The sequence below is a fragment of the Aulonocara sp. 'chitande type north' Nkhata Bay genome, linkage group LG12 (assembly GCF_057382095.1).
Source record: "Aulonocara sp. 'chitande type north' Nkhata Bay isolate Kocher_YH1m ecotype deep benthic linkage group LG12, A_spYH_male_GT1.1, whole genome shotgun sequence".
In the NCBI taxonomy this organism is placed as follows: Eukaryota; Metazoa; Chordata; class Actinopteri; order Cichliformes; family Cichlidae; genus Aulonocara; species Aulonocara sp. 'chitande type north' Nkhata Bay.
In genome coordinates this window covers 9,787,847-9,800,497 of record NC_141355.1, presented here as the reverse complement: position 1 = coordinate 9,800,497, position 12,651 = coordinate 9,787,847, and the positions used below count along the sequence as shown (strand labels likewise).

Genomic DNA, 12,651 nt, shown 5'->3' with positions numbered 1-12,651 from the left:
GTGCCCCGAGCATGCTTTTCTGCAAGCACACATGCAAACACACACACACACACATATATGCACAGATAACTCCTTTCACATAAGGACACTCAGTCAGAATCAATCAGTGAAACCTGACATTAGTCACAGCTCTGTTCTCGTCCTTTTTACTTTTGTGATTGAGGTGGCCGAGGACAGATGTGCCAGACGCCAAACCATCCCACTGCCACACTGAACGATGATGACAGATGAATACCTGCAAGTGACAATCAAAGTGCTCCCTCATCATCACAAATCCAATTTGGGCGATAGACCTTTGCACCCCTCCTCCCGCCAAACACGTACCCATCCTCTGCCGAGTTCATACAAGTCCCCCCCCCAGCATTAAATTCAAGCTTCAAGCTGTCACATCGAGCCTGCAAACGTGATGCTAATGTGAGAGTGTGACTTGTAAGATTTGTTCAGTTGAGACTTGACGTCAGTCGCTGGCAGCCTGCCTCTGTGCTAATATTTGAGATGAGTCAATTAGCGGATGTGACAGAGGAAAGGATTAGCAACAGGTGTTTCTGCTGATATGCAAAGGTAGTGTACATTCAAAAAGGAAGGAGGACACTGTGTTCTTGATTTTTCTCTAGCAGTAATCTCATTTCTGATTCTTTTTCTTCTCATCTTTTTCTTGTTTTTCTGACTCTCACTTTCCTCCCTCCATGCTCTCGTCTTCCTTTTCTCATTCGTTTCCATATATTTCTTTTCTTCTCTTGTGCTTTCTTTTTTCATTTCCTTTCCTTTCCTTTTTACCTCTCATCTTTACCTTTGCTTTCCTTTCTGCCTTTGTCATTTTCTATCCTTTCTTTTAATCTTTGCTTTACCTTCCTTTACTTTCATCCCTTGACCGCCCTTTCCCTTTTTCTGGGTTATGACCTTTCCAACCTGCTTTTTTCTCTCATCTTCTGCCTGTCCTGCTGTTCTTCCCTTTCCTTTCCACCTCAGGGAGTGGTGGCTGCAGAGAAGACCAGAGGCGGTCAGCTCCTCGAGGAGCCAAAGATGTTGCCTTTCCGAGCGAACACCTTCAGCCTGCAGGTGTCCATCCAGGATGTTCCCCAGTTTCTATGGAGCATCAAACCCTTTACCACATGTCAGGTAACCACAGCAGGAAGTGACAAAACATGAACTGAAAACATATACTGTATGTAAGTGGTAATTTGCAAGTTTGTTCCCTCGAGCTAATTAGTGCGGTGTTTCTGCAAATTCTGCTCCTCCCAGGGTTGATTTATTAAGCAGCAGTCTGAGGAGTGTTTATACCTGTTTTTCCTGTTAATGAATTTTAGGGATTATCTAGTTGGCTTTAATTACTGTACTGTTGGATCTGGTAACCACGTTGTAAGATGCTTATTGAGGGAACTTTATTGTCGTTCACTTTTCATTAACATTAGTAACATTAGCACTTAACATTTAATTAAGATCAACAGTATATACGAGGTCCATATTATGGCCTCGTTTAAATTTTTTAAGCTGACGTTATGAAAAAGAATTTTTATGTAGATGACATTATGACATTTTGTGTGTGTAAATTTAAATCGCCTTTTGAGATTACTTAAATATTATCTGTGAATATTATTTCAATTTTGTTGTTTCTTTTTAAAAAATGTTTTAACACAAGCAGTATTTCTCACTACTTGACATTACTTCAGGCAGCAGCAAGTAATTGTTACTTAGCTGTCAGAATTAGCTTATCTTTTCTTTTTGTATAGAATATTTCTTTATACTTATTGGTTACCCACTTTTACTCACAAAGACAGTATCAGTTTGCACACTCCAGTTTTTGGTACCATCAGCTGATTCACTGTTGGTGTCACAGCTTTGCTGTTATAACTTGAAGGTAATTAAAAAAATAAAATGGTTATTTTCTACATTATAGAAAAAACAACTGAACAAAACAATAAAACAGATTTTTGAAACAAAAAATGGTCTGCTAGAATGAAAATAAAGAGGACCCTACATAGGTGTTAGGTGTAGTAGACAACAGTCAATGAGCTGACAAATCATCTATAATCGGCTCATGGCCATCCAGGATTAGACTGATATTTGGTCCAAATAAAAATTAAAACTAATAAAAATGAACATTTGTAAACACATTTTGATATGACTGTCATGTAAAAATACATCTACATTTAAATATAAGGGAACAAAGAAATTCATATTGACTGTTACTTTCGCCACAAAATAGTTCAAATTAATCAAAATAAACTTTTTTATGCTTAAAAAAGGGAATCTTTCTTTTTTTGTTATAAACAAAATGACATTTAATACCTAAGCAGACAACTGACTCATTACTCCAGTAATATTTATACACAATAATACATTGCACAATTTTAGTGAAATAAGGTTTATTATTTTCTTACCTCCCCATAAGTTGTCAAGGCTACATTTTTAAATGTTATTAAATGATTGTGATGTTCTGCTTTTTATTGGTTGCCATTTGGGTTTCAGTGTGAGCTCATTTATTTTAGAGAGATATTGTTATAGGGGAAATAATTCTACTGTATAATCAATCATTTTCATCTATTTCTCTGAGTATGGAATCCATTAGACATAATGGATTTGTATAATTTTCCTATTTTGTAAGTAAGAAACATCTGAATATAAAATGCTTTCATTTATAAATCATAGGGAACTGAAGACATCCTGCAGTCCTTTTGACATTTTGCCAGTCAGGTCCAAACAAACCTTTCAGATTTTGGTTTATGTGAACAGCCTGTTAAGTTTTCTTTGTGTTCAGCCTGGCTTAGGCTGCAGCTCAGCTAATCTCTTTCTTGTCTAATCAGTTTAGGTGTTCTGATCTATAATACATACATCAGTCCTAGGTAAAGCATATTTTTACATCTTTGTGACCTTAGAGAGAAATTCAGACAATTAAAATTTTTTCAAGTGATGTCATGCTTTAAAACTAGCTGCACAACCTCTTTGTAGTTCCTGGATTTGACCTGCATGGCCAATGTGAAGTAAATGGTAAATGGACTGATTCTTTACTCAAAGCATTTTACACAACATGTCTCATTCCCCCATTCATGCCCATTCATACAAGCACGTTTCCCTACATCCAGGGATCGAACGACCAACCTTTCAATTAGTAGATGACCTGCTCTCTGCAGTCATTGTGTGAAATGTACATCACCATCAGCTGCTGAGCCCTGGTGGGGTCGGTGTCCTTAGTTCCATTGTTTTGGTGCAGATGCACTAAGCTGTCACTGCCTGAATAATAAGCTTGGTTGTTACTACTGAGAAGTGTTGCTAATGTGTGTTAAAGGCTTTCACCTAGTTGTAAAAGGATGTCGGTAAAATTCAGCTGAGGAGCCACAGCTGCCTTTTATTATGTCCCTGGACCCTTAAGGTCCACCCACAGTGCTGACAGTCCAAATGGAAGTGCCTGAAATCTGTATTCTTTTTGATGGCGAACAAAGGGAATAAAAAAGAAAAGTCCATGGGAAAAACAATCTTGATCTTGATAATGTCATATTAAAAGTAAGGTTCATGTTGCTATTTTTTAATTAGTCATTATTAGATTCATAAAGGAAGGTAAACCATGATATGCTCATGTATTAACAACAAAAATAATTAATGGGAGGATAGGGTCAGGACTGAAAACTTGGTATAAAAATCAGTGCCATATCAAACATGTGGGTCTATGTGTTGTGGGGAACCCTTGGAAAATGGGGAAGCTACTGACAGTACTGTGATATGGTTGCATTGACATGACAGCACAATTTTGATGGGCCCTCAGAGGGTTGGTGCAAACCCAAGGCCCTCTTTAAGCTATGCCCCCATATATAATAAGACACTCACAGCAGAAAATTATTAATTTAGGCTCTATAACGTTCCAATTACGTTTGTTTTTGGTCTTTCTGCACCATTTTGTCTTTTAAACTGCTCTTTTAGTGTGACTTCTGCTGTAAAGTGGCTTACAGGCACCCACTCTCTCTCTTTCACACATGGACCATGAAGAAGGATGTGAGCAGTGATTAATAGCTCTGTGTTTGCTTTGCTTTCAGGGCCATTAAGAGCAAACTGTATTAGATCAGTGGCCTCTGTTTGTGTACCTGTTGTCCTCACTGTAACACCGCTGTGACTTAAAGATGTAAATACAGGGTGAAAGCGCTTCAAAGACACCTACCCTCTGCACCGCCTTATTTATGAAGGCCTCAGGACGGCAGGCAGCGCCAACCTGCTTCGCCCGAGCAGGTGCAGAATAATAGCAGAGCATCGAGCCATACATCAAGTCAGCTAAAGAGCATCCCAGCTTTTCTACGTCCATCACCCCCCCCCATCCTGTTCGCCTATGCTTCCAGATTCCATTATCTTCTGTCGTGAGCCTCACTGGGCAGCCCAGATCAAAGCCACATGTGCTAAGTCTGCCACACAGACAGGTCACTTTGCAAGATGCAGATATGGCTGAGATGGAGTTGAACAGAGGTCAAGGACATTTCCTCAAAGATGTGCCTCCTCCACTGAAATTAATTATACATCAAAGGCAAACTTCTTCGTCTGCACCTAATTCGTCCGTACAGTAGACTGCTTACAGCACAGCTGCTTCTGTTATCAGAGTAACTCTGCTGGGATTCAGGCTCTATTTGCAAATCTTATCATGACTACTTCTTTGTCTCTTTAACAGTTGTTATTTCCATGCATAAATACATCAAACCCTGGAATCACTGAAACTTCAAAGCCCACTCTTACCTTTTATCCTGCCTCATGTAAGTGGCTGTGTATGTGATGGTGTGGCCACGTGTAGAACAGTGCCCCAAATCATCTCATTTCGATGTGGCACTGAAAGTGTTTTACAGATCTCTCCGACCAGAGTCAAGGTTTGTGAGAGCAAATGAGAAGTGGAAGAATGCATTCCAATCGTGCATGCAAATCCCTAAAAACAGTTTAAAGAATGAAAAGATAAAGTACAACTTTTCAAGTTAGTAAGTAGTGGTTTAATTATAACCCAGGTTTTTGTAGCTGTCGTTCCAGCTTTCAGAGTCTATTCAGTTCTAGTATCTTGTTTTTTAAAGTGCAGTTCAGACTTTCATCTCCGTGACCTTTGACACAGACAATTCAGGAATTTCACAAATACTTCATCTGCATTTGATTCAACAGAAAAGAAAATTTAATTCAGTCAGTACTCAAATCAGTTTAGCACATATCAAGAAATCAGCAACAGTTAATTTTCACAGTTCAGCGTGTAATCACAACTTTGAGATACAATCTAGTTCCTCTGGAAAACACAAAAATAATGGTTTATTCCTACCACACAAAGTCTGAATCAACATGCTTAATTCTGGAGTGTCATACCAACCCTCTACATGGCTGTGAATCCTCTCTGTGCTCCTTGTCTTTCCCTGGAAGCTCCATATTCAACATCCTTCTTCTGTACATGTGCAAACTATCTCAACCTTGCCTCTCTAACTTTGTCTCTAAACCACGGAAAACAAAAATCTTAACGCCTTCAGCGCTTGGCTTTTTGCTTGTGTCACAGTCTCCAAACCCTGCATTATAGTAGCACTCACTACCACCTTATGACTCAATTAGAGTTCTGTGTTGAATCTTTGTCGACTCTTCAACATAGCCCACAAAAGTGACCAGCATCATTGCCAACAGTCACACTTGTGGGTGGTGCATTATGTGTTAATTACCATGTGGTAGTGTCCGGGTGCTTTATACACAGTGTCAGCCACGATAAAAACAAATAAAATGCTGGGACACTCTTTATTGTGATCTTCTTCTTGGGGAGTTTTTTGGATGCAAACACTCTCTTCACTCTTCCACCTGCTCCCTACTTTCACTACAGATCACAATGTCATCTGCAAACATCATAGTTCAAAAAGACTCCTGCCTGACCTCATCAGCCTGTCCAACACCACTGAAAACAAGAAGGGGGTCAAGAAGAGCCAATCCCTGATGTAATCCTATGTGTTGCTTATGCAAGTTGTGCAAAAATATAAATGCAAATACAAATGGCTGTAGAGCCCCCAGCCCAACCTCACTGGCCACATTATGCTTGACAGGAGGTGAATGACAAGCCAACACAACACCAAAGCAAACCACACATGAGCGGGCATGACAACACTTTTGGTGCATGGTAACCTGCTAAACAGTGAGCTCAGCAAGCAAAAGCTTTCAATTCGAGCTGCACTCTGCAGTGGTGGTGGAATCACCTTGTTTACTACAACATTCATTCATGTCGCCTGTTCATGCATGTAGTTCAACAAATCTTTTTTTAAAATTTAAAAAAAAAAAAACAGCTGCAGAGACAAAAGTTGAACACAAGTCATATCAGAGAATCAAATATAAAATTGATTATAATCCATTGTCCCCAAAAACTGGCCTTTCTGTTGCTCGTACAAATCTCCTATTCATTCTCACCTTTACCAGCAAGTGGCGCTGTGGTTACTGTGATTTCCTGTTGCTGATACACTTAAACAAAAGGTAAAATGGCAAAAATCTTTTATAACACGAAACACTCCAAAAGCACAAATCCCCGTCAAGGCCACTCACTCTCTGGGAAGTATTTACTTTTAAGGGAATAACATTGGTTTTTATGCACTTTAAGACATTTCTAGTGCAGTAAAAACAAGTGCAAAGGCTTTTCCTATTTACCCCGTTGAAGCCAATTTTAACTTTATTTTTTTATGAATATGCTTTATGTATTGCATCCATTTTATTGTTTAGTAAATCATTTAAATCTTTAGCAATAAATAATTTTTTTTTTTTTTTTTTTTTTTTTTAACACAGTTCATTTAATTTTTTCAAAAACATGTACTTATGCATTGATGTGTATTCTAACTGTTATAACCTGTTATTGTAATGTACATAACAAAGCCATAATAAAGTAATATGATATTTAGAGTCCCCATATATCATTCCCTTTATGTCTATATGTTCTCAGTACAAACAATGGCAGTGAGAAACAGTTTTAAATAGCTCTATATAGCAGCATTATTACTTTGACCTTTAGATTAATCCAGAGGTTCCCAAAGTGTGGGAACCTCTTCCCAAACCTGCTAACATTATGGACAGGTTTTTGATGGGGCGCCCACACAAACGCAAAGCAGGAGATGAAGCACCTCTAAATATGTTTCCAAACCAACTTCCTTCCAAGCCAAATATGGTGAAGCATATCTTCACCTGCACAAGTGCCAAGGCAGGATTGGTTTTCCCTGCGTCGGGAGCACACGCTGGGCTCTCCAAATCACGGACAAACAATATCCCTGTCACGGCGAGTGAGAAGAGCCGTGTAGAAAAGGAAAAGGAGGATCCACACGCAGGCAGTCGTGAAGGTGTAAAAGGTGATTTATTGGACACAAAAGGAGAGGCAAATGGCAACACGGAGAACTAAACTATACTGGGAAACAACTAAAACTACAAAGCACAAACCTGAATGAGAATGAGCAGAGGAGAATGATGATGGACAGCAGGGAGAACACACGGGTGAGACATGGTAGATACACAGACGGACCAGCAACTACAATAACGGAGGACATGACTTAAATACACCCAGAGAAACACAGGGGAATTACACAGGTGGTGGACACAGCTGGGAATGATCAACAAGACGAGACAGAGGTAAAACTGAACACACTCACATGAGACCCAGACCTTCACAATAAAACAGGAAATGAGAACACCACCCCAAGACGCAGACCTGACACTGAGAGACAGACAGAATGACACATGGAACCTGAACTAAACTAAACGTGAGATACAACAGAGAACAAATCCTTAAACATGAAACTCAAATAATAATCATCATCATAAACACCACAAGAGAACAAGAAAACAATCCCTGATGCAAACTAAAACCAAAACATAATAAACTCAAAATACTGGGTCCAACGGACCCAGAACCGTGACAGTACCCCCCCTCCAAGGGCTGGCTCCCGACAGCCCCAAACAGAAAACAGAACAAAACCGAGCACCAGACCAGGGCGGGCGGAGGGGGCCCAGGAAGGAGGGACAGAGACCAAACAAAAAAAAAAAACAAAAAACAAGGAGCACAAGAGTCCAGAACCAAAACACGACTGTGCACTAGTCCATAACACAGTCAGGGGGCCGACCATGCACACAGCAACGGCGGCGACGGGCAAACAGTTCAGGAGGCCGACCGTGCACACGGCAACGGCGGCGACGGGCAAACAGTTCAGGAGGCCGACCGTGCACACGGCAACGGCGGCGACGGGCAAACAGTTCAGGAGGCCGACCGTGCACACGGCAACGGCGGCGACGGAGCAGGTCCGGGGGCCAACCGTGCGGACGGCAACGGCGGCGCGAATGCAGTTCTGGAGGCCGGCAATGCGGAAGGCAGTGGCGGCGCGTAGGAGGTCGTCCACGCAGAAGGCGGGGGTGGCAACAGAAGTCCGGAGGGCGGCCACGATGCCAGCGGCGGCGACAAACCTTTTCCGGAGGCCGTCCCCGAAGGCCATGATGCCACCTAATAGGCCTGGAAAACGGCCGGCAGAGGCTAGGCGGAACAGGTCGAGCTGGCTCTGACGGCGGCGTGGCAACCACAGGACCAGGCGAGGCAGGACCAGGCGAGGCAGGACCAGGCGAGGCAGGACCAGGCGAGGCTGAAGTGAAGGCCGGACCAGACGACGGCGTGGGCGGAGCTGATGGAGCAGCAGGCAGCTGAATGGGCCCCTCGGACCCTCCAGCGGAGATGCGAGGCTGGACGGGCCCCTCGGACCCTCCAGCTGACGTGGCATGAGGCTGGTCCGGTTCTCCTGAACCCCCAGCTGACGTGGCTTGAGGCTGGACGGGCTCCTCGGGCCCTCCAGCAGACGTGGCTTGAGGCTGGACGGGCTCCTCGGGCCCTCCAGCAGACGTGGCTTGAGGCTGGACGGGCTCCTCGGGCCCTCCAGCAGACGTGGCTTGAGGCTGGCTGGGTTCTCCAGAACCCCCAGCAGACGAGACTTGAGGCTGGCTGGGTCCTCCAGAACCCCCAGCAGACGAGACTTGAGGCTGGCTGGGTCCTCCAGAACCCCCAGCAGACGAGACTTGAGGCTGGCTGGGTTCTCCAGAACCCCCAGCTGACGAGACTTGAGGCTGGACGGGCTCCTCTGGCCCTCCAGTGGAAACAGACACTGAAGCAGCAGGTACGGAGACCTCCGCCAGTGTGGACACTGGCTGGGACTGAGCAGCACAGTGGCTAGACTCAGGCAGCAACAGTGGGATGCAGTCCTCAGAGGGCTGAAAGTGTTCCCTAATACACTCAGCAGAGGACGGAGGCGGACGGGTGAACTCACTTGAACTCTCAAGGGGTGCTGAGAGCTGAGACTGTTCTGGTGAGTTCTCCGGTGAGGCTGCTGGCGCTGGCGTCTTGACCTCTAGGGGTCCAGAGTTGGCTGGTGACTGACACCCAGCCTCTGGGGAGGCCCTAGAGGGAGCAACTGTCTCTGACATGGCCAGCTTAAGAGAACCAGCAGATATTGTGGTGAAGTGTGTTCCCTGCTTAGAACGAGACAGTGAGGATGGAGGCTGAATGAACGAGTGGGTAGGCTGCTGAACTGGTGGCAACTGAGCTACAGGTGGCGAAGTTGTAATAGGTGGTGGAGTGGCTGGCTGAACTGAGGGCAGCTGGGCTGCTGGCTGAACTGAGGGCAGCTGGCTGAACTGAGGGCAGCTGGCTGAACTGAGGGCAGCTGGCTGAACTGAGGGCAGCTGGCTGAACTGAGGGCAGCTGGCTGAACTGAGGGCAGCTGGCTGAACTGAGGGCAGCTGGCTGAACTGAGGGCAGCTGGGCTGCTGGCTGAACTGAGGGCAGCTGGGCTGCTGGCTGAACTGAGGGCAGCTGGGCTGCTGGCTGAACTGAGGGCAGCTGGGCTGCTGGCTGAACTGAGGGCAGCTGGGCTGCTGGCTGAACTGAGGGCAGCTGGGCTGCTGGCTGAACTGAGGGCAGCTGGGCTGCTGGCTGAACTGATAACTGTACTGCAGACCCAACGTTAAACTGTGGTGAAAGTGTGGATGGGAGAACATTATCAGGAAAAACACAGAGCGTGGGCATAGGAGAAACAGTCTTTGAAGCAGTGGCCATGGGTGAGACAGAAAAATCATTGTTATCCTCAGTAGATACGCAAAAAATAGTCCCAGAAACAACAGTCACAGAAGCAACAGAGTCAACAAAAGTGTCCCTTTCACTCACCACAGCCGGCTGCTCTGACATTCTGAACTCCGGCTGTGGGGTGCCGCGCCGGCGGCGCAAACGTCGCTTCCTCCGTGGAGACGGCTCCGATGGGCCGGGTAACTCCTCATCCGGCGGTACGGACGGCACGTCCTCCGTTGAAGCGAGCGGGCAAGCAATAGCGGCGGGGGGTTGGAGGTGTAGTTCGTGGAGGATGAAGTTTTGCACGAGTGGGTGCAGTGAGTCCAATAGTCAGGGATAATCAGAAATAAGCTGTTGCAGCCTGACTTCCAGAACGTAGAGAAACGCTTCTCCCTCATGCTCGAGCCACAGGTTGATTAGTTTTGACACTGAGTCCGTTATGAGCTTTCGAAGCTCTGTGGGTGGGGTGAATGCCGCTGGATCCATATCTGGCTGGTCCGTACTGTCACGGCGAGTGAGAAGAGCCGTGTAGAAAAGGAAAAGGAGGATCCACACGCAGGCAGTCGTGAAGGTGTAAAAGGTGATTTATTGGACACAAAAGGAGAGGCAAATGGCAACACGGAGAACTAAACTATACTGGGAAACAACTAAAACTACAAAGCACAAACCTGAATGAGAATGAGCAGAGGAGAATGATGATGGACAGCAGGGAGAACACACGGGTGAAACATGGTAGATACACAGACGGACCAGCAACTACAATAACGGAGGACATGACTTAAATACACCCAGAGAAACACAGGGGAATTACACACAGGTGGTGGACACAGCTGGGAATGATCAACAAGACGAGACAGAGGTAAAACTGAACACACTCACATGAGACCCAGACCTTCACAATAAAACAGGAAATGAGAACACCACACCAAGACGCAGACCTGACACTGAGAGACAGACAGAATGACACATGGAACCTGAACTAAACTAAACGTGAGATACAACAGAGAACAAATCCTTAAACATGAAACTCAAATAATAATCATAATCATCATCATAAACACCACAAGAGAACAAGAAAACAATCCCTGATGCAAACTAAAACCAAAACATAATAAACTCAAAATACTGGGTCCAACGGACCCAGAACCGTGACAATCCCACATTCTAGATTTTTAGTTAACAAACACTTCTTGTAATGACTAACTACTCCTGACATTTTGGAGATGTTAGCTCTTTATACAGTAAAGTTACAGTGGGATACAAATAACATCAAGCTGATCCCGCCACGATTTGGTCCCCCTGTCCAAATCACGGACAAACAGTATCCCACAGTTGTTTATGTTTTTGAACCCATTTTGCACAGAGAGGCATTTTTTGAAAAATGTATTGATAGCAATGTTGAATATTATTACCCAGGAAAAAAACAACTACACGTAAAATAATCACACCGTGACGCCGCTGCCTTTCTAAATGGAAGGATAGTAACTGTGTTTGTATATGTAAGCCTGTAAAACCTGCAGATAGTCAGATTAACAGTATTTTGCCTCTGACATTCTGCAATTAATCTCATGTAAACAATAACGTGGCGCACAGCGTGATGTGAAAAAAGGCACATACCTTGACATTGTTTGACGAACTGTATTCCTCGTCCACACGTAAACGCAAAAAAGGAGTTTTACAAAATCTCCATATTCGTTGATTTGAAACGCTGTTTACGTGTGGACGAAAGGCCCAAACGCATTGAAACAGCTGCATTTTCAAAAATACCCGTGTAGGTTTGGACGTAGCTTAAAGAGTTAGTAGTTTATTTTATTACTACCTGATTTTATTGCAGTTTACTTGTATTTGCTTAATTGTTTACTAAATGTTTGAGGTGGGAAATGAACCGCATTGAAGTTTGAAAACAAAATATGGGTGTGTGTGGTGGGAGGATGTGTTTGCGTGGTAGAGGGGCGAGAAAAATTTTCTTGTAAAACAAAGGGGGCCTAGCAAAAAAAGTTTGGGAACCACTGGATTAATCTATTGACTTTACAGGAGAGGTTAAATCTGACATGTTGTATTACAATCTTATACAGTATGTTCTACGCGTTGACAATACACAGCACACTTAACATAAGAATCATAGTTTCTAAGTTACAAGGCTTCTTGTCAATTTTAGACCAATGAATCATTGAGTTGACCTTGATGACCTTGGTGGATGTAAGCCATATTTTAATGAATTGTTAACATGCCTCCACTCTATACTCCTACAAAGTTTAATGAGAATTCATTCAAAACTTTTTGAGCTGTTGTGTTTATAGACTGAATGATAACACACACACACATACAGGTACTCGTACAGTCCAAAGGTTAGGTTAACTGGTGATTTTAAATTACCCATAGGTGTGAATGGTTGTCTGTCTCTATGTGTTAGCCCTGCAATAGAGTAGTGAGGGTGTACCCTACCTCTCGCCCTATGGTAGCTGGAATAGGCTCCAGCTCCTTTGTGACCCTGAATTGGATAAACAGGAGAGATAAATTACAACTGTTTATATTTGTACACTTCATCAACTATACAATATCACTTGGTTTTATATTAACATAATGTATAA

At 43.8% G+C, this 12,651-nt stretch overlaps 1 protein-coding gene across 2 annotated transcripts in view; it reads left to right on the top strand.

Annotated features, from left to right (window-relative positions):
- Positions 1-12,651, top strand: part of LOC147316932 (netrin receptor UNC5D-like) — a 310,246-nt gene that overhangs the window by 282,457 nt on the left and 15,138 nt on the right. For both annotated transcript variants that reach the window (XM_086313478.1, XM_086313477.1), the window contains one exon: positions 970-1,119. In XM_086313478.1, coding sequence (XP_086169604.1) covers positions 970-1,119 — 150 coding nt within the window. The remainder of the gene's footprint in view (positions 1-969; positions 1,120-12,651) is intronic.